Source organism: Rhopalosiphum padi, chromosome 4 (genome assembly GCF_020882245.1).
Source record: "Rhopalosiphum padi isolate XX-2018 chromosome 4, ASM2088224v1, whole genome shotgun sequence".
Lineage (NCBI taxonomy): Eukaryota > Metazoa > Arthropoda > Insecta > Hemiptera > Aphididae > Rhopalosiphum > Rhopalosiphum padi.
The window spans coordinates 4,369,932-4,394,892 of NC_083600.1; the positions used below are offsets into that span (position 1 = coordinate 4,369,932).

Consider the following 24,961-nt stretch of genomic DNA (forward strand, 5'->3'; position numbering starts at 1 on the left):
TTAGTAGGTGTAAAATATATATTAATAAATATGATTTAAAATAATATTTGGTTTTTCTCATTAAAAGGTTAATCAATATTTCAAATTTTATTGTATAAAAATTGAAAATATTTAAAAAAAAAATCGTAAGTTATAATTTTTTTTTTTAAGTTATTACATTTTGCTCCAAAAAAGTGATTTATTTACCAGCGAATTAATTCCACACAGTATCATTTTTTGAATGCAACGATCGGATGATTCGTAATTGCCAATATGTTTTGAACGACAAGTTTGACAACATAATATTAATTACAGTATCCTATTATAACACCATGCCCCGATTTTGCGTGTTTTAAATGGGTTGTGGCTTTTAAAAATATAAAGCTTAGATACAAACATGCTGAATATTAATATACCTCTACCTACGGATAAAACAATATTTAAGAGTTTGTTTTTAATAACATTATGAATCAAAATCTTCGTTCTGGATAGAATCTATAATCTATACACGTCGGCCATTGACACCACTATTAAGGTCTGTATATTATTATGGTATAATGATGCATATAGCGTATTTATGTATGAGTAAAATATAAATATAGGTTAGTTCTTACTTGTTCGTACGTTTTGATTGTCTTAAAACTTATTTACAAGTAATATCGTCAAATATATTTTAGTATAATAGTAATTTTATGATTTAAATTATATTTCCAGTGTGTTGTGGCTATGATAAACATCATATTTCTGTGAAAAATAAATTATAAATAATTTTTTTTTTCAAAATGCTACCACAATATAATATAAAATGTATAGTTTTGTTTTTTATAATCATAATAATATAGTATGGTTATTTGACGTTATAAATTAGTATAAAGTAGATATTTTATAGACCATAGTAAAATAGTTTTGATTTAAAAGTTTCATGTATGAAACATTTTTTTTATAACACTTCAAAAAAAATAATAATAATAATAAATAACCATAGGTAAATATTTTATTTATGAAATATAGTCAGAATTTTTCAGAATTCCTTTAGGAAATCACGTATAATTTTCATTCTAATTATTATTAAACATAATTTTATTTATTTATTTATTTCAAACAATATTTTTTTTTTATTAGATTACACAATATTTACAATATAAACATATTATATAAATTTACTATGAAAAACATATTACAATTTAACGCTTAGCCGGACACATAAATTAAAAGAATTTGTTTTATTACCATGAATAATAATATATCGGGACTGCTTTAATTTTGGATAACTTAAAGCAAAATATAATATACAACATCATAAATATTTTTAAAAACAAACTATGACGATAAAACAAAAATAATATACATATACTGGACACACAAATTTTGTATTTTTCTAGGTCTGTGGTTTTTATTTTTAAAAAGTAAGAGTGCCTAATTTTAAAGTTTAGTACAGTTCTTTTAATGCCTATTTTAATCACAAAAAAACAATATGGTAAAAACTTTTCGTACTACCATTTTGCATTACAAAAACGTTTTCAATTGACTTTTCAACTTTACTTGAACTTAATCAATTTTATTTGTAATTTAGCCGCGTGAATAGTATATTATATTATCAGATTCTATTAAACGTATTCAATAGAAGGTATTTACTATGGAATTTTGTTAGGAAGATAATGTTTAATGATTATTTTTAAATATGATGGAAATGCTGTAAGTTTCTATATTTTTTTTGTATTTCATAAATAACTCATAATTCATAAGTAACACATTTTCCATTCAATATTAAAATTAAACGGGTTTTAACTAGACAATTCTTGCCAATGAATAATTTCATACTTTTTAATCTTAAGAAACAGATTTTTAATTTTTAAATCGTGACAAAATTAAAAGTTAGCGGCTTTATTTAAAAAAAAAATATATATAATAATAATAATAATATCTTAGTTGATAAAAATAATTACTAAGAGCAAATATTAAAAGTCACTCGTCTTTTTTAATTACTATACTTAGTATTCACGAATAACTAATACGAATTTTAAACAAATATTGTTTATTAAGAGTATTATTTTTAAATCATTTGCATATTATATTTATTATAATAATTTTTTTACGCGAAAATAATATGTATAGTTTTATTTTAATTATATTTGTAATGAATACCTACTGAAATAAACATTCCAAATTAATGTAAAAATATTAAAATAATTTAACGGTTTATATGATGTTAAGTAGACAACGAATTTTAGACAGTATATATGTATGTATCTATGTATTATATGTACCTAATGAAACAAAATTACTTACACAAATATTTTATACTTAATTTATACAATTGATAACCATCTGTGAGCACGATCAGTTAATATTTATTAACATAGTACATTAAAGGATTATACTGAGCATATATCTAGTGGCTGAATGATTACGTTCATTATGTTATATTATTATATTAATATATAATAGGAATACATGTTGATGTAATCTGTTTTAAAGTGTACTAATGTTCTAATTTGTAATATCTATATTTTTACGAATTATGTTAAGTGTCTACTTAATGAATCAATTGAAATTATAAATTACCTTTATGGATATTTACGAAAAAAGTATCTAGAATTTTTAATGACATCTTATTTGTTATCTAATAATCAGAAACATAAGATCTTTTTTACATTTTTTATACGCAAAAAATATTGACGAATACTTTTTTTTAAATAATAAATATTTAAATTTAAATCAGGGGAAAAATGTCAACCGCATAAGTTGTGGTCACCTCCACTCATTAATAATTATATAAAAAATAATAATATTAAATTAATATACTTCGATTTTTGAATGTCAATATTGTTAATGTTTTTTTTTCCAATTATAAGATAAAAAAAAAAAAAAACACTGGGCATAATAAAAACCGAATTCTAAAATATTTGAGTGTTAAGAATATTTTAAACTGCCATTAATAGTTAATAATATTAAAATTATTAAAATTAGTAGTTTAGCCATTACAATATATATTTCATACATCATTATGTGTAGAAGAAATAAACTGTATAAACTATAAAATAAATCAATTAAAACTATATTGAATAAAAAAATAAAATAAATTCGGTTAGCTTGACTTAAATCTTGTCATTTTGGCAAAAATCCATAAGTGCAGTAATATGTTTGTCATATTTTTTTTTCTTTTTATGTTAATAGCTACTACTACTTTTTAGTATTAAAGCTCGAAAGTTACAACAATAAATTACAAATACTTAAATGTATACGGATAAAATAGCTAAATGGTACATTACTATTCTCTATCTGTAGAATAATATAAGGAAAACAAAAACTCGTAACAACTGAATATAGCTAGTCATATAATATAATTAAATAGAGACAAATTTATTACAAAAATTAAAATATATAGAACGGAGAGCAAGATTTGAGGAGACGACAAGAGTCTCAAAACTCCTAAATGTCGTATTTTTTCTCTCTCTAAAATAGATATGTTTTATTTATTTATTTTCTTATTCACAAAATAGCATGGGTCAGACAAACAAAATGTACGATACTTGTATAATATAACGTTAATAACAACTTGACTTAGTATGAGTAAAAATGTTGAAACATAATATGAGGTACTTCTACTCAAATATAGTTCATCGACGCCGGAGATAATGAACGATGTTTGAATACCACTCGACATTAGTGTAATCGTTAGATTTTTAAATTGACGTTTATAGGTATTAAGTTTAAGATATATAGGTACTTTCGCTGAAAGGTTTCCTTTATTTTAAAAGAAGAGCTCGGAAAGTAAATTACTTAAATGCTATAGAAAATTATCTGCAATACTATCGGGACTAATTGATCTCTTTTTTTTAAGAAGTCTAGACGTACTTACTCCACAGAAAAACCTACGATAGAAGAGTGCGTGTTTGTAGGCGTATCGTGGACATAAAGGTAAGTGTTGCCGTTGCGAGTATGAGATGTATAGTAACCGGAGAAATAGTGATTGGGCAGAAATAAGTAGTAATTGGAAAATAAGTTTGAATTATTTAAACATCACAAACGATATAGATATTCGGCGCGTTATTTTTGGTTATAACTTGTCATTTTGATACGATATTGTTATTTTACTTGTTTTTTTTTATCGAGTATTTGTTTGGATGGAAATTATTTCAGTTTAGAGACACATTCATAGTATTTTAAGCGAATTGGGATTACCATTAATTACTAAGTATTATCTATTTAAATATTAGCTCCAGTAATTCGATTTAACCTGAAATCATCACGTTTATTCACAATAAAAACTACGTAGTCTAGATCCTGTTGTTGTTGTGTTTATGTTCACATAATATTATATCTCGTGTTTATATTTACTATATTCTCTTGAAAAAAGATTGACTATTTGGATAACTTAACCAGGTGTCCAGATAAACCAATATTTTAGTTTATGAACGCGTATAAAGTGTAATATTTTACGATTGATGAAAATGATAATAAATAAATATTATCGATAATTCCAATATATTTTCTGTGTGACTAAATCAAATATTAAAACTACTATTATACCAATGTCCATTTAATATATTATAAAATATCATTCACTATTAGCAGGTAAGTACGTCGTTGTAACTAAATTTAAATGTATAATAGATAACACTAGTTCCTAACCATACATTTAATAAAAAATAAAATCTATTCCAATTATATTAATTTAACAACTTCAATATTTATAACAGCATTAACATTAAAATAGAGATTTTTTTTCAAGACCTAGTTTCATACTATTTAAAATTTTTATTATTTTTATAGTTTATTTAAAGGTCTTATAAACCATTTTAGACTATTTGATCATAAAATAATAAAACTGTTTAGGAGAATGGCAATGATAGCAATATAACATTAATCGTTGTCTTTGATTATCATATATACGCAAGCGATTAAAATAAAAACTTTCCCGAAAAATTGTTCAAGTTTGAGTCATTTAACCAACTATAAAAATTAAAATAAAAGGAATTATCCAACATTTTACATATAATTTTTTAAACATTTGAATTTAAAACTATAAATTAACTATTTTTAAATTAAATATTAAAATATGTATAAAATATAAACTAATTGTCTTGGCCTCCTGCTTGCTAAGTTTTTTCCAAATTTCTGGAACTTCTGGAACTTCAAATCACTTTTTATGTTTTAATATCCATAACTATAATTTTTATTTAACTTTATTTGTCCTGGCAATCATACAACACTGAATATTACATAAAATTATATTATTATTATTAATATTTTATATTGGGTATCAAAAACAATATATTTATATCCAAATAATATATTATAATAATTAATAAGTAAATTATATTAATTTTACTAAAATAAAGTGATAATGGAGAATATATGTTCTAAGTGTGTATTTTTAATTTATTGTTTAAAATAATGTCAGAATTATGTAAACAAAATAATAAACTATAGGTACCATTGGCATAATTAATTTAATTAAAAATCAAGTAATAATAAATAAATATCCATGGGTAGTACAATTAAGAAAAATATAATAATAAAAAATTTGGATATTTTTTTTTTTTATTAGAATGTATTGGTAAATCGTCACAATAACTTTAAAATGATGAAGCATACTTATATACTTTTTTATAAGGTAAGCTAATCCATCTGATATTTATAAAGTATAAACGAACCACAAAACAACTATCAATATCCTATTAATATTTAAATATAATCTATTAAGGTATTAAAATGTCATTGATTTTTAAAATACAACATAGTTTTTTATGAAAACATTGAAAAATAGAAGTTTAGTTATTTATATTATTATAATATTATCAGTTGAAAGTACTTGAAACCGACTTTTTATCTTCCGGTATTATACGTTTGTGTTGAGATAATAATTATTCCTTATTTTATCAACGTGAATATCTGTAGATATTTACGAATGGCTTTCAAATAATTCTATTCGTTTCACTGTTAAATTCGATTTTCTATTAACGCTCTGAGGAGGCTGGTCGAGGTCCTCTCTAATAATTGCATTATTGTAACCCAAAATCTTAAGCGTGTATAACATAAATCTCTTTGTTAGATTATACATAATTTTAAACTTTAAAAGATAATGTAGGTCGTATATATTTAAAGTAACGCTCATCCGCAGCTTATATACTATCAGTAGATTGAGATGACTGCAAAATCTCTTGTATCAAACGATTGTCGTCGATAACAACGCATTACACTATATTTACCATGGAACTTATTTCCTCACATCAATTTCAACATATACGACGTACATAAACATACATTTTAGATAACCACCGAAACTTTATGTTAATTTTTTTTTTAAAATACTCACCATTGAATGTGAATACGAAGAATAATAGTGTGACAATTCGTAACAAAACGATCCAATAAAGTTTTTTTGGTAATAAACAACCATTTCTTAATAACTCGTATAAATTATACTTATTGGTTGACGAACGATAACAGAACAGTTTCGTTGATTTATAGTTTGTAATATACACACACCTACTGTGAGAATTAACTAAATAAAAAGTTAAAGTTATGTAAAAAGCAAATTTTATCTTCAAATTGTTTAACTCACCTGGTTAGTTAATTTTCTAATCGATTTAGTTATTTAACAAAAGTAAAATACAATATATAGCTGCAGTTAATAATCAATTTAATACAAACGTGTAATTTTTACCTAAAACCACTACATCTAGTGTACAATAAGAAGGACTTTTAGCTAAAAATAAATGAATGCACTTATTTTTACAGAGTTAAGTTAATATTTTTGTTCGTATTTATATTAAACGTTTAAAGTTAAATTTATTATTTATTGACTATATTAACTATTAACTTATATTCTAACATTCTTAATATTGATTTAACTTTACCAACACCAGGCATTTTTTCATAAATGTTTCCACTTTTGGTATAGCACTAAAAAGTATGCAAATAGATTGTTAGTACATTGTATAGAAAATCGAAATATCGATAAATCAAAATATTTATTGTATACATAATACAGTTTAAAATCGTAGCATATACTATACTCGTACACAATATATAGTATGCAAGTGTAATATTATAATATTTCGCTTGCAAATTGTTTCTACTATATTCTTAAATATTCTATTAAATTATATTTTACCAAAATGAATACAATCAGTGAGTTCGGTAGAATTATGGTTTATTCTACATAAACTGTTAAAAAACAAATTATGGCAGGTACTCAAATAAAATAGTTTACATAAAATTATAGTTCAACTTATGATTAGATGAAAATTGATTGTAATATTCACTATCGAGTTTCAACGAGCGCTTTTTTTTTATCATATTTACATCTCACAAAATTATCATGATAAAATATTATCCGAGCTGTTATATTATTCCTCGCATCACTTAAATATGAATAAAACATGTAACTTAAAACAAAAGTCTATTTGTTTAGCATAGATTGTTTAGACAGGAATTTAAAAAATCGGTGTAACTATTTAAAACTATTGTAATGTTAAACATATGTTTTTGTATTCGATGATTTGTTTTCTGTTTGGTCCGATGGTTGGACCTCTACTAAACCGGAACATACCATTCTACTTTCTACTACATATATTTACAAATTTAGGAAATTTTTGTAAGCTTTGTATCAAAAACATACCTACCTACTTGTTAAGTTTTAATTTTTATATTTCAGTTATTTAACAAAAAAAAATTAAATTTCTGAAATTAAAAAGCACTCGCTGAATATGTTCGGTTTCAGTGTTGATTCCACGAGGAGATCCGGGCAAGGGGTGAATTATATCGGCGGTGACGATGATAGTGGCGTAAACGACTTTTAGGGTCCCCAGCTCGCTTGCCGGACGTTTTAAAATACGGCTGCGTCGTCGGTAATAAACCGACGAAAACACAAGTCTCGCGTACCAGAGCGGACGGTGGCTACAGCGGTAGTAGAGGGATTCGCCGAAACCGTTTTTACGAATTCCGCAGTCCCGAGCTCACTCAGCTTCTCTGTTCGCTTCATATGGTGGTTACTGCAGCAACGTCCGCGCTCATTTTTATTAACGCGAACGGCGAACAGCATAAAAACGTTTCGCACGCCCGTCCGGTCCACCGTTAAAACCGATAATATCGCTAAATCGTAAAAACTTCGTTTTTACAACCGCGAAAGCGCTACAGTAGTGACGTTATAGAGATTTTTGGTATATATGTGTAATAATATAATAAGACCGTCATCGGCGATATGTGTATAGCGTGTATAGTGTATAGTGTTTACTGTATATAATATAATATATATATATATGTATATATATATATGTATATACACAATAATATGACGGTCTACTGTGTTTGGCGCCTACGATTCGCACCGGAAATCAACCTCCGCGTGCCCCGCTGCATGTCGTCGACTTCCGTATTTTATCTGCACTCCGCGTCCTCGACACCGTTCCCTGTATAATAGTATATACTACATATACATTATACATATTATATTATATAGAAAACCGACTTTTGCTCACTCCCCGCAAATCGCAACCCTCGACCGTTCGAGATCTCTCGACTCGTTTTTTTTTTTATCGACATTTCCAGAATGAACTGTATGATTATTATTATTATTATGTACCAAACGAAAGTAATTTCAAGTATTTGTATTCGCATTTCTTTAAAAAAAATTTTAAATTTTCTATCCCGTATTTTTAACAAATCAAATCTATTGGACGATCGAATATGCGAATAATCACCACTACGCCATTTAGCTGTGGTTATTTATAGTTACTATTATTGCATGGTGATCATCATATAAAAATAAATTAAATGGGGTTTTATCATTTATTTTTATTTTTTGTAAGAATCGTAATAATTAAGAAAAACAACAAACGAGAATTAAAGGCCGTCGAAAATGATTACCAATATTTTATATAGATTTAGTATGAGATATTTTTGCACATTATTTTTTTTTTAATATAAATAAAATACTTTTTATAAATTATTTACCTTTTATTCAATAGCTTGTATTTTTACTAAGATGTGGTTATTATAAATAATAAAAATAAGATATATTGTATGGATTATAATGTTTCTATACCTTTTAAAGTATTGACGTACAAAAAAGTAAATTGAACGTAAATAATCTAAGTATATATCGGTTATTAGGAAAGTTAATAAAAATAATTAACTTGAGTTGGTTAGTCAAGTCAACATTGAGAACGTTTAGTAGTTATTAGTTAATAGCGAAAATAAAAACAATACATTTAATTTTAATATCTTAAATTTAATACAGAAAAAAATAATAAAAAAATACTACATGTTTAACATATTCAGTTAAAAGTAAGTTAAATCCATTTTAGTTGAATTATTATCCAAGTTACGAATAGTGGCTTCTAAGCTTCTAAGGTATATAGAATACAGATAATAAATTAATAATTTGTTAAAAGTGAATCCTACTAGTTTTTGTTCATGCAGATTGCATACTATATTATGTAATAGCTAAGGTATTTTTTAATATTTATTATTATTTAAAATTATTATGTATAAATAAATTTAAAAAAAAATAATTAATTAGTTTTAACTTTAGTTATAAATATCTATCAAATTGATTTTAACTTAAAATTTATTATTAAAATTCATCGAAGAAACCGAAGTTTAACAAAGAATACTTTACCTAGTTAAGTTAAAAAGTTTAAAACAAATGTATTTATTATTTTATTAATAATTAAACTATGTACTTATATAATGTTCACTTTTATTATTTTAGTATAAAATTATTTTTAATAATTTTAAAATATAATTTTTTTAATTATCTTCAAATATATATTTTTATAACATTTTTTATCTTTTATTCGAGCAGATACTATTTAAACAGGCGAATCCCATCATTCTTTTTTTTTTTAATAAATATATTAGTTCCTGGTACTTGTATTAGTTTATTATTATGTTTATTTAAAAAATATAATTAATGAAAAGGTACAATACGCAATACAATTATCTATGTGCGTTGCAACGAACATTGAAAGTTACATCTAGAATGCTATACAACAAAAACATTGTAATGGAAAATTTTTAATTTTTAATTTTCGTTTATACTAGTTATTGGTATAATTTAAGAATTCATGATACTACGTCTATCTTATCATTATATGGTACAAACTATTTTATTAATCCTAATATAGTCTATATTATACATATTACACTAATTTTTTTCTAAATATTTTTTTAGTGTACTCGTATGACTTTAAAGTTGTAGAAATGTATACTATATAGTAATGTGTAGGTCCAGAAGGGATCTTATGTAGCCTTGTGGCTCATATATACTTTTAGAAGGTAATACTAAGTATATATTTTAATGAATACATCATATGTACATCATTCCATGTATTCTTCAACTAGTAACTTTTAAAGTCGTTTAAAGGATTACACTTCATTTACACGCCTTTACAAGAAATGGTCATTAATATTATTAAGTTGTAATTTCGCTTTAAAAACTTAACCATTATATTATGAAAATAAATTATACACAAAGTATAACTCCTAAGATTTAAGTTGTTTATTGAATTATTTAATAAGTTATTTACACATACAATAGCGCAAAGAGTAGATAAATTAATAATAACACATTTCAGAAACAGACCAAAACTAAAATATTTCTACTTTTATAATTTACTACTAACTACACAATCGCATTTCAATATAAGAATTAAGGGAGTACTGAATTTGAAATTTATATTTTAAAGTAATGACAGCAATGTTAAAGGTTAAACAAATTAAAATATATTATGAATTTCAGATTGTGAGCGGAGAAATGAATGTATTGATTTTAAAATTATGTGAGCTTTTTTTGTTGAAGACATTTTTTCAAATAAAAAAAATCTTGGATTTTCGACTTCGAAGATGTTATTTGCTGGACAATTGGATCTAATTGGAAATGTAAGGAGATTAAAAGAAAAAATTCTTAGTGTTTTTTAAAATAATCGAGGGAAAAAATTAATACATAAACGGCTTTAGAAAAATCGATTTTGTTAGTTTATAGTAAATATTAAACGAATAACCATATATATACATATTTAAAATTTGTACCAAAATCTAATATTATATTGTATGAATTATGGTTTGAATTATTTCAATATTACTTAATCATTATCTTTATATACTAATGTATAGAAATTATAATAAGAAAAGTCATTGAAAAAGTTGTTTGTGGTTTGCATAATTGGAAGAACTACATTAACGTATTAAATATTATATTACTATTAGTCAATTGTATACCATGGCAGCTCAGCTATTAGGATCTATACAAAGTCCAAGTTAATTATTTCATATTTTATAATAATTACAGAAGTTATTTATTAACACAAAATTTCAAATAGTTAAAGTTTAGAAGTAAATTAATTTTTATTGATTTGGAATTTCTAACAATTTTTTTTTATTTAAATTAATTGTCTCTTTTATTAATATTTTTAACAAGTTTAATTCTAAAACTTTACAAGTTACTTCTAATATACCACAAAATATTATGTTCTAAAACTTTTTATTTCAATAACACTTACAACAATAATATTAAAATAAATACAATTCCCAAATTATTTATCAATATTATATTTGTATTATTTATTATTTCAAATAAGGCATATGAATAATTTAAAATTGAAATACGACTTTTGTTATTATTTTTAGTATCAACTTTTATGATGAAGATATTTTCCTGAGATTTTTAATTTATATTTAATTTTTTTTTAAATTAAAAAATATATTTTTGTTTTGAAGAATTTCGATGTACATAAAAGTTGTTTGTTTTAATTACAAACAGAAAATTAATAGACGAATATATTATAAATATAAAATCAATCTACAAAATGTATAGTTGACAAGTATAGATAGTAGCGTTAAATTTTTAAAAACTGTGTTAGTTTTAAAATATTTTTTAAGTTAATGACATAAAATAATATTATAATATGAAATAATTACTTATTATAACTACTATAATAATATCATATGCAATTTTTTTGCCAAAAATGTATTTGATCTCCCGTACTATTATTCGAAATTAATAACAGCGTTAATTTGTTTTTTATAATATGCACTTTTAAAGTAATTTAAATTAATTTTATTATTTTTATATAAAATTTAATTAAATAATTTAAAAATGAATTCGTATATTATGTACATTGTATTTTAAAAAACGACATTTAATCATTTTTAATAAAAAGTTCAATTATATGAATATGCCACCATTTCCTACAGTTTCCGTAATGAATTATATAATATTTATTAAATAATGTTGTGGAAAATAAAATTTGAAATATTCTGTTCTACTATACTTCAAATTTTATGTAGTTCTACAATTTTTCTTTTACAAAATTAACGATATTGTTTAATACAAAATATTAAACAATATAGATATTGTATCGTTAAAACAAAATAACATACCTAGGCTACGCAATAATTGTCCTTTAATTGATTCGTGTAAACATTTTCAGAAATACAATTTATATGAATTAAAATTGTGTATCTAAAATATTATTTGAATAATGTTAGACATATGTATATAATAAACAATAGTGTTATTATAACGATATGAAGTAACTATCAAAAATATTAGAATCTTTAATATTTTGATTTATATTTTTTAAGACAATAAGTTTAAATTGTTTAAAATATTTTCTGGTTGATAAATTTGTTTTACGACCTTCGGCTTATATTAAGACTATTAAAAATGTATTTTTAATGTTTTTCGTTGATTGAAATAGCAGGTACAAATAAATAGATTAGATAATCATTGTATTAAATTAGAATGATACCAAATACAATTTGTTTATAATTTTTTAATTTATATATAAACTCTTAGCTAAAATATTCAACACAGAATGATTGAGGAGCTTATACTGTATTGGATTTACCTATTTAAATGTGTTATCACTTTTAGAATAAATAGTTTACAATAAACACATTTTGAATCGTGAAATGGTTTCTTCGAGAAATTGATAAATACAATTTTCACATCATCCGTCGAAACATTAAAAATAAAATTGTATACATAAATTATTTATATATATATATATATATGTATATAGACGGAAATAATAATATAAAATTAAGAAATTTACATAAAACTATCTGTACCTGCCACAACGTCGAATAAAAAAAATATTGTAGAATGCTGCATACCATTTAAAAATGAAATGTTGTATCACTTTTATAAAGACAGATGAGACTAATCAAAATGTAAAGTACTCGTATTTTGAGAAAATCAATATGATAAAAAAAATCAAAATTAAAACTACCAAATTTTTTACTAATACAAATAGTAAATAATTAAATTTCAAAGAAACCGCTCTTTCGTTTTGTATAGATTACATTGTGAACTTGGTCCTTTTTTTGTAACAGTTACATACCATAAAGTTTTGCACACATAAATCATTTTGTAGGGGATATGAACTAAACGTTTATCGTGTAAAACTCGGTTAGATACAATAAAAATCAATACACATCTAAGAACTAATAGTATTTGACTGTAGATTTTATACTTATTTTTGGTAAAATACGCGAGTTTGGTTCACTTTTGAGTGCACTCTATGATTAAACGCTTATTGAAGTCTTTACAGCAAAATTATGCATAGTTGCAGAATACGCAAACGTGATCTTCCGTAAAGTATAAATGTATACTTTGTCAACAATATACATTATATAATTTCTGTAATGCATGAAATATGGTATACAACAATCATAATAACCCCTCAACGTGTATTGGTATTAGTTTAAAACTAAGAACAGAATAAACAAAAGTAGGGCAACTAAACGTGTATATACTTTAGTTTGCAACAACCGTTTTATGTATTATTTAAAATTATACTTCAAAATATAATCTAAAATATTTTTTCTAATGCAGAAATAAATCAAATGTTATATTTTCCTGCTATTGCAATATTTTATTGTTGAACAAAACGCTTATAAAATAAATAGTTTGTCGCTAACGGTTGTAATGTTACGCACACTGTTTTATAATTAACGATGAAATTAATAATTATTTTTCTACACTATTATTTGTGAATAAAAATAATGTTTAATAAAAATAAAAACTATCTATCTATAACTAATTGTTATGAGTAGGTATATAATTATATACATATTCAACGCTTAATCTATGTATTCTATTCAGAACGCGTGTTTACGACTGTGTACTAATTTCAATCAAAGTTATATTAATAGATTAATTGGAACTTTGGAAATATCATCATAGGTTAATCTGTAATTCAAAATTTAAAACCTAAAAAGTAGCTCACACAGTCACACGTACATTTTGTTCCCAAAATATAAAAATTAAAATTTTTGGTGGATTTCAATTGGATACAAAAAGAAGACAGTTATTATTAAATTTGGTTGTCATGGACAAGAAATTCCCCTTGGAGAATGTCATTTTGCTTGCATAATTTTGTCCTAAACATTGGATTACATCGAAGATCAGTATTGTAAAAAATACTTTTCTTTAAGCAATTATTCAAATACTTTTCAAATAAAGAATTTAAATACCATCCAAATAATATTGATAGCAAAGTAAGTATTTGAAACAATCCTAAATTAAAAAAAAAAAAAAAAATGTTTAAGTTCAAAAATAAGATAATTTAATCAAAAATTTGTTAGTTGTATTTTAAAAATATAAATATAATTATTAATAACATAACAATTTAAAAGTCAACAAAAATTAAAACAATGAAAACAAGATATAAACAACGAATTTATTTTAATGCAACATAGTTGGTGTATCAACAATCAATACGATTAAATTACGATGGTAAAAAACGTCAATAACTCTCTTACAAATAACGTGATCAACGAAACCAATATAGTTCGAAAGTCGAAATAATAGTATGTGGAATATTAATTCTTTTTATTCAATATACACATCAAATCTATGAATAGGCTAAATAAAAAAAGGCATAATACAATAAACAATATTCAATAATAATAAAAAAAATATATATAAAAAATACAGTTCAAATAAGGTACTTTTGAAACATTTTCAATACTTTTACTCAAATACCTTACACTAGTCGGGATGTAGGTACGTTGTGACTTTGCTTGTGAACAAATACATTATAGTCCATTATAGCGTTATAGTCTAGAAACTACTAATACGATATTTATTTTATTTTTAATTTATATATTTAATATGAAAAAAATCGGCATTTTATAATTCTTTCAATATAATGCAAACGACAATTACCTTAGCCTGGAATTATTTATTACAATTGACATTGATTATAACGGCTGTCGACTTAACCCACTCGTATCCACAATATACTTATATAATTTATACATGAGAGTTGATTTTTGTGTTGTAACACTTCTCCTTAAAATCCACTGAATGTATTTTCTATTAGTTTTCACAATTATAATATTAGGTATTTTGACAAAGTTTTAAGTATAATTTCGTTTACCCAACTCTCATCCCCGGAAAATTGAGTGATGAAATTGAAATATAACCTATAAATAACCTATAAATAACCTAAATATAACCCGCAGTGTCATGTGTCTGGTTTTTACAGTAAATTTATTTTTTTTTCACGGAATCATTTACACAACCGTTTCAAAGATATAAGAATATAATAAGGCATAAAAGAAGTCAATCAAATATTGTGGTAAGAATTATAACATACTGTTCCCTTATTCCTCTTGCGTTTACTTTTGTATGTGGCCTGTACCAAAGTAGGATTACCCGGAAATCCTTATATTTTGACATGCGAAGGAAAAAAAAGTCGTGTACTAACAAATATAATACAATAAAATAGCAAAAAGCAAAACCTTTTTGTTAAAATACATATCAGTTGATAAAAGATAAACATTAATATTTTACTTAGGACATTACAATATTATTCAACGTAATATATTAATTTAGTTAAATGTATTGTATATATTATGTATCAATCCACTAGACCACTAGGGTTTAGGGAAAATCCGGATGATTCAGCTAGTATTATCATAAATGCAATCTTTTTAATTCAATACATTTAACTGCTAATTATCATAGTTAATACATCTATCAAAACAAATAGTGTTTGATTTATTCAAAGTATTCAGTTCCGAAGACTACTAAGTTAATAATAAATATTGCTATGATAATAATTTTCTAGTCTATCATTTTTTACTAAAATTCTCAAAAATACGAATCTTCACTAAGTCTTCTACCATACATATTTATATATTATTCTATAAAAATTAAACGTTCACAATAATACAACCGTTAGCATTTAAATGATTCATTAATATTAATTTTTTTTTAATATAGCGACAAATGACATCCATTAAATTCGAATGGAACTGTTTAAATTTATATCGATAATGGTCATGCAACATGCAACTCATCATAAATAATTTTATGATTAATTTAAACAATTTATTTTACCATGTTTCAATATCCAACAATTTAAAATGTAGTTTTTATATTAAGCATTTTAATATTTTAAACGATACAATAATTAGACATACATACGTACATTGCGTAGTGTAAGAAGTTATAAGTAAAAACATTATATAAATGCTATATTAATAAAATATTGGGTAGTGTTTTATTCTTACATTAATTGTAGTTTTCAAAATTATATTTATATATATACAGTGTGATCACGATTTAAGGTACCACTAAATATCTCAGGTGGATGACTTTGTATTGAAGTAAATATTTTAGAGGGCCTAGGGGGTACCTAAATACACATTTATGTATGATTTTCAATTTTTTTACACGTTTGGTGTGCGCATGCGCAATACAACTTACATTTTTTTAAATGGAAACACCAATTTTTTTTTAAACGTTTTTTGTATAAAAAGTTTTTTTCTATTTACAAAATTGACCAAGTTAGAGAAGTCACCATTTCAGTTAATGCATAGTTCGTGTTATAATAATATCGTATGTCGTCCAAATAGATATCTTTAGTATGTGATAATTTTTGTTTTGTTGACTGCTATAATACAATTACAATTTTAACTATTATTATAGTGGAATTCTATTTTATTTTTCAATAGTTTTAATAACAATAACTAATAAGATAATCAGATGTTTAAGATAATGTTTAGAATATTATGGTGAAAATTTTGAACAATTTATAAGATAAATTTATTTAGTTCATTTTATTTTGTATTATAATATTAATATTACTATTATTAATAATTTTTTGTTATAGGTTTTTAATTATTACAGTAAACGAAAAAAAAAAATATTGTACACTAAAAATAATATTTAATTAGGTATTTCAAACTTATTTTATTATTTCTTAATAATAACATTATCTTATTATTTTATCGTTATCAAAACTATTGAAAAATAAAATAGAATTCCACTATAATAATAGTTAAAATTGTAATTGTATTATAGCAGTCAACGAAACAAAAATTATCACATACTAAAGATATCTATCTGGACGACATACGATATTATTATAACACGAACTATGCATTAACTGAAATGGTGACTTCTCTAACTTGGTCAATTTTGTAAATAGAAAAAAACTTTTTATACAAAAAACGTTAAAAAAAAAAATCTATCCGAATATGTAAAAAAAAATTGGTGTTTCCATTTAAAAAAATGTAAGTTGTATTGCGCATGCGCACACCAAACGTGTAAAAAAATTGAAAATCATACATAAATGTGTATTTAGGTACCCCCTAGGCCCTCTAAAATATTTACTTCAATACAAAGTCATCCACCTGAGATATTTAGAGGTACCTTAAATCGTGATCACGCTGTATATATGTATTGTAAAAATAAGTTTCTTTATCAAGAATTTTTTATTTTTAAGTAAAGTTTCACTAAAATTCCAAAATACAATAAATATCTTATCAATACACCGGACAAATTAGAAGAAACTCTCAATGAAGATAACACCTCAAAAATCTTAACATTGCTATATAAAATAATATATTATAAATTAAGTATAGACTAATTATCATATTTATATAATATGGTTTATGACGTGCAACAAAATAAGTCATGTCAAACGAGAGATTTGTATTTTAATAAATAAATATAATTTGTAATATTATTATATCTAGTAATATTTTTAATAATCCATTTTTAAATATACCGAATGACGTGTTTATACCTATATAGAATATCAAAATAAGTATAAATTAATAAAATAATATTTTTATCAATGTGAACTTAATCGTTTTTAGCGTACATTATATATTTTTTTAAATATTCGTGCATTTGTTAATTGTTAGTATTCGCTAATCTCCGGAGCTAACATTTGACACCACATTTTATAAAAATATTTCTTGGGGCTCTGATAGTGTTTTAGCTTTGATTAAAACTTATATATGTTACTTAGGGTGGCTCACAAAGGAATTTTGTTTTAGATTTTGAAAGTCCAATACTATTTCGTTTATATTACATAGTATATAATATTATGATATAAACGAAACAGAATAACATAATATATAACATTTATATAACATATATGGTTGCCATTGGTAACAAAAATAGAAGAGACTTTTATATAATCTATAAATATAAACATAGATGGTATATAAATTAATATAATATGCGTATAGCGTGTATGCATATACTCAAAATCCGCTCAAAAATGCAGAGATTGATATCAGGAAAATGTGTAGAGAGTAATTCGATCCACTTTTAAAAATATGCCAAGCGCTACATCAAATCCGCGACAGGCTGATGTTTTTATTTTATGTATTGAAGTAAACAAATTAGTGATCTCACACCTCCAGATGACGTCAACGGCGTATTATATACTGTTTAATTTAATAACATACCACAATATTCTGTGTATGCGTATTGTATACAGTACACACACGCGCGCGCGAGCTTATTTAAACGACAGTTTCACAGAACTACTGTTCGGCGCCAAATTCACATTTCGCAAGGGACCGCTACCGCTGTCTTGAGAGGTTTTACGCGGCGTCGCGTTACGAGAGTGCGATTTTCGTTTCCCTTTTCCTTGACACGAACGACGATAACACGTGCATAAACAAGTATACAGTACATCGTTGGTCGCAAAACGCTGCACACTCATTACCATTATTATACTGTAACTGTATTACTGCTATTATGGTAATAAAGTAATATAAGTACTATATGATTATTATACGGACAGTATACACTTGGGGAGCGTACAGAGAAAATAAAAACGATAAAAATATCAATATCACGACGAAAATGTATTGATTTTTTTCGTATAATATCGTCGTTTCCTTGCTGCCGCGTCGTCGCGAGAGACTGGACGCGCATCACGCTCAAAGGCCTACGATGTGACTGTACCGCGATCACTTCTGATTAAAAACATTTCTGACACTGAAGATCATACATGATAATATAATGGGGTACCACAGCTAAGAGTCAACACCTTTTATATACTTTATAGGACCTTTTTCTCAAGAGTCCTTTCCCCCCATTTCATAGAATACATTTTAACGTCGGATGCTGTCAATGTTGCGGTTAGTTGGAATTTTTATTCCTTTTCTCTTACCACGTCTCCACAAAATATTATTTGGAATAAAAAAAAAATCTGATAAAACACGTAGGTACACGCATAATAATAATATATTGTCATAGCGAGTCCATGGTAATAAGATATTAAATATTAATATCGTACGGTTTGCGATTTATTATTCCAAGAATAATCAAAATAGGTTATCCTCATGCTGTTAAATCAAATTTCTGGAGAAAATTACTTATTCAATATGATTTCACATTAATCAATAAAAAAAATCTAATCTTACATATATTTTTACAATTTATATTATATAATTTACAATATAATCATTTTATACAAATTTGCTTTGCAAATATAACACAGATATATATAAATAAATATATTAATAATAAAAAAAATTATATTATTATTTTTATTATTAAAATAATAATTACTAGTGTCATTATAAAAAATTAACTATAACACACAAATTATCTTAATAATGATGATAAAATGATGAAATAATAATTAATATGCAATTTAATTTTAATTAACTATTGTAGTTAAGTAGGTAGATGACAATAATAAAGAAAGTGTTTATTATTTTAGATTGACAATCCTTGTAATATATACAAAATTAAAAAGGAAATGGTAAAGCAGAGGATCGAATATTTAGAAGCAGACTATATGTCTATATACATAGATTAACCTTATGGGGCGGAGGAAGCACATAAGGGATGAGTTGAGAGAAGTTAATACGAATGGAAAGAGAATAGACTATATGCCCCAGCCATAAACGTGAAAACGTAACAATAGTGTATCGATAAAGCGAAAGTGCAGAAAACCATAGTAGTGATGCGGGATTTAATGATTGAATAAGAGTATTATGTATTTAATTTATTATATAGAGGAAGGGAAATATGCTTTTTAACCGAGTTGACCAAATTTTAATGTTATAATATATGAATTTAATTTATCAGATTAGTTTTTAATACATTTTTTGTTGTATAAGAAATTCTAATTCTACTTTCTAATATAATTTAATTAAAACTTAACTTTTTTTGTATTAACATCATTTTAAATCTAAATTGTAAAGTTATAACGATACAATGTTATATACGAGTTATGTGGCCGATAGTACCTAATCTCGATCATATAAATATTATCATGTAATGGTTAAATGAATCACCACCAGAATTATATATTTTGTTTCAACTTCAAATTTTAAACTAACTCAATAATACTAGCAACGGATAAAGTTTGTTTTTCTATATATCTTCCAATAAAATTGTACACAAAAGTATTATTTTTAAATTTATTTTAGCCATTTTCTTAAACCTTCTTTCTCTTTTTCAACTATTATTTCTAATATAAAAATAACTAAACTATAAACAAAAATAAAATAATTGTGTTTCACTTATTTCATTAGTATTTTGTTTATGTCTAATAAAGTTTTCACATTTTTTAAAAACAAAATGCTTTCGATGAACTAAAGAAAATTAATTTACCCAGAATACAGAAAATGAAATTCACATTGACACATTTAATGATAAAAATAATAAAAGTATACTATACTATACGTATGTAGTATTATAAGTATTATTGAATTAAAATGTACTTTAAATAAACTAAAGTTTTGAATGTAATATACGTGTATATAAACAAGTAAATATTTAATATACATATTATAAGTAAATAACCATATTAGTGTATTCAACTATATAAAATCATCAAAAATATAAAAATAAAATAATATTTTTAAAATTACCTTATTGTAAACAATTAATAAATTATATTTTAACAATATTTTTTTTTATATTTAAATTTAATTATTCAAACTATTTATGTTTAAATAAACCCTTAAGCAAAGTATCTACCTGAAATATTAAGCACGATTAAAATATTTAAAAATTTTATCTGAACAAATAATTAGATTAAAAGAAAAATCATTTGTATTTAAATGATATTTTTCTGTCATTATTAATTAATCAAATACTTATACGTACAACACAAACACAATGTATTTTTATCACATTAAGCCATTAATTGTTGTTTAGTAGATTGTATAGTAACGCAAATACATGTGATTTAGTAAATACACATATTTTTGACAGACAAAAACAAAAATATCGTCATTTTTATTTATTCTTTTTATTTTGGAGTGCCAATAAAATGAATTTTGAAAATTCCGATGATGATATTGTGTCAGTCGAATTCGACTTCAGGGGGGATGCAGCACCAACAGCCATGGAACCCTATTGTGATGATGTGATAAGCGATTGGCAACAAAGTATAATAAACGAGCTGAGAATAAATCTTTGTCGTGAGGATTTAATATACCTAAATAACCATAAAGAAGTGAGCATCGATCATACTATCATTATATAATATACCTATATTAGTAATAGGGACCCGTATTTTTGTATAATAATATAATATATAAACAGTGTTTTGGCGACTGTTCATTTTTCCAAAATATTGTGACTTAAATTTAATTCTGACTGACATTTTTATGACCATTCATATTTTGAGTACAAGCGTAGGTATTATATCATTGATTATAAATTGCAAAGCTGCAAATATTACCAATAATTTTTCATTCAACCATTGTTATTTTTTGACATATCTTCGATCATACGAACAGGTAGAAGCGATAGTGTCTCTCTTGCTCAATGACATCTTAAAAAATACACCGAAGAATCCATACGTACACGCTGCCAGTTACTTGAAAAATCCACAGACTGCTAAACTTGTGGCTAACTTCAATAGGTCCGAGGATCTTCAGTTTGAGGACATTTTTAAAAGGGATTGTCAGCAATATGCGACAGCGGCAGCGGCAGCGACAATAGCTGATATTGAACAAGTCAAGTCGACGGTCAGTATGTACGAACAAACTGAGCTTTTGGAAAATGACGAGACAGATGTGATGGCGGAAAAATATAACTTAGTGGCATGGGATGGAGAGACATGTGTGCTGACGGAAGAAGAAACAGATAACATGACGGTTTCCCAAAAAGAGTGATGAACGTGTTTATTTGTTGGCCATTAGTAATTTAACGATATACTACAATATAATTATTGGATGAAATAGCCAAATATTTTATTCCAAACATCTCGCGTTATAATTGTACAAAATATTCTATTCTATTTGTTCATTTATAGCCGAAAAATTAAAATATTGAATAACAGTAACAACCAAAAGAGACATATTCAATGCACGTGTATATGAAAGACATTACCAATTAGGAATTTCACTTAAATATAATTATATTATTATCACACCATACAATGGGAAATGCACAAAAGTATTCTAAACTTTATTTTTAAATTTATTATTACTATTGTTGTAAACTAGGTTTAAAAATAACTTCTATAGGTCGCTAGATTTTTGAACTACTAATGTTACAAGTAAAATATACGTTTTTTTTTAGTGTTATGTGGTTTTTATATTCGTTTGGAACAATTTGTAATACTTACGTAAATTGAATCTGTATTAAATAAAACATTTTTTATATAATTTAATGAAATACTACATGTGTGAGAACAAAGTGAAATAAATATATTATTAAACTTTTAGTTAAATTGAAAAATAAATACATTTTCTATTTTAAAACTTAGGAAAAAATAAAAATACAATACAATGATTAGGGTTAGAATTTTTTTTTGGTTAGGTTTATTAATAGAATAATAGCAAAATCATGCTCCAATTCCTAAATTGTATTATTAACATTTACTTATGAAAACTTGTAAAACTTCTCGAGAACGCAATTGAATTATAATACGGTACATTTATTTACCTACCTATATAAATTAGTATGTATAACATAGACTGATATATTAACCGAAAGTAAAGAAGTTGCACATTGTTTATGAATATTCGAGTCCATAGGTATAACGCGATTAAAATAGACAAAAAGCTAATTAAACCGCAAGACCCAGTAAACCCGAGTCTTGTTGAACTGTGGCCAATTAATGACCGATTCGAAGACCAAATAGAAATGTCGAGTACCAAAGTTAATAGCGGCGTTATTAACTAATTGCCATTGTATAAAGTCGTTCATCAGCCGTTAAAGTTTGATAACACGGGGAAGTTTGCGTGGTCGCCAGGCATGATTCAATTTAGTGAAATATTGATTTATCCTCCTCTTGCGAATACGTTATTCAGTGGCAAGCGACAGACACTGATGCAGTAGCTGTATAGTATCGGATACAGTTTTTAATCCATCTTGGCAGCTGCTCGATTTTTTTTTTTTCAAATCATAATAATTATATGTGACTATTATATACCACCGCACATCCTACATAATTATTTTGTATTTAACGTCTTAAAACGAACCGTAACCGCTATAACCAACAATGCAATTATTGTTTCTATTAACGTGACAGTATTAAATAAATAATAACACAGGTATGTGTATTATATCGATAGTAACTTTAAGTATACATTTGCGGGATTTACACAGAATGTCTCGCCAACGCCGCTTTACGGCGATGACACGTTTTGCGATCGTAGACATATCGAGTTTCAAATAGGTACTGAAATAACTATTATATTCAATGGAGTTTTTCAAGTAAAAAAAACTCACACGATTAGTGAAAACCGAGCAGATCAAAACCCACCGATGTATCCATTGTAAACAGAAAACAAACAGACTCGTGTGTTCGATTATCACCAGATATCGAGTTTCGCCCGAGCTCTTTGCGTGCCCACTCCGGCAATCTCACTACACCCCGCAGGCCGCGAAACGAGAATTTTCAATAAGTATGGTTCTGACACGAAAAACCTTCCCGCAGTCGTTTAAAAGCACACGGCTTGCTCCGATCAATGGCCCGAACAAAATAGCGACGGTCGTGTTATACATACTATAATAATAAATAACTACACACGCTTGGCCCGAGGCCGCGTAGGTATTATGTATGTAAGTATGTAATCAATAATCGTAGGACCAACAAATCATCTCCTCGTGTAAAAATCAATCATTTTTTGCTTTTAAGTACACTCGACTTGAGCCTAACTTCGATATCGAAAAAATAAAAAAAAGGAGTAAATAATTAACACTGACTTATTATTCTGCGATGATTCTGCCAGGAAATATAATATCGTGTAGGTGTATTTTTATACGATAATAATATTAATATACTGATCGAGATTGTGATTGTATAATATTATTATTTCCGTGGCAAAAATGTGTTCTGACAGAATTACGATTTGGAATGCACTCGGATTTCTGAGAATATGTGACCGTGCGGCGAATCCGCCAAAGAATGTATACCATAATATATAACCTACTTAAATTGATTATCCACCGTAACATTCGCATCATGATATAAAAATATCACAACTATAGGTACCTATATCGCTTTTGACAAAAAAATAAACACACAGAATTAGCATAAGGCCGTTGAGCAGTCTATAATTTCTGTATTATAGTTAATACATAAAATAAAATACTTTGTTTTCTAATTCTTCTTGTAATACATCTGAATATAATTGTTTATTATATTAATATTATACAAGTTATATATTTATATGTACACATTAGAATACATTTTTATTTAAATCACCCATTTAATTTTATGGCTATTTTTTT

At 25.2% G+C, this 24,961-nt stretch overlaps 2 protein-coding genes across 2 annotated transcripts in view; both read left to right on the top strand.

The window, feature by feature from the left end:
* Positions 1–24,961, top strand: part of LOC132929375 (uncharacterized) — a 208,479-nt gene that overhangs the window by 62,945 nt on the left and 120,573 nt on the right. The window lies entirely within an intron of this gene.
* Positions 21,473–22,467, top strand: LOC132928598 (uncharacterized). The gene is made up of 2 exons (XM_060993392.1): positions 21,473–21,728; positions 22,015–22,467. Exons 1-2 carry the CDS (start codon positions 21,543–21,545, stop codon positions 22,390–22,392), a joined length of 564 nt encoding a protein of 187 aa, XP_060849375.1. The 5' UTR covers positions 21,473–21,542; the 3' UTR covers positions 22,393–22,467.

Bases quoted from the DNA above. Each gene is read 5' to 3' on its own strand.
- LOC132928598 (XM_060993392.1), top strand. From the start codon at position 21,543: ATGAATTTTGAAAATTCCGATGATGATATTGTGTCAGTCGAATTCGAC. The intron at 21,729-22,014 runs GTGAGCATCGAT...TCATACGAACAG, and splicing joins ACCTAAATAACCATAAAGAA to GTAGAAGCGATAGTGTCTCT.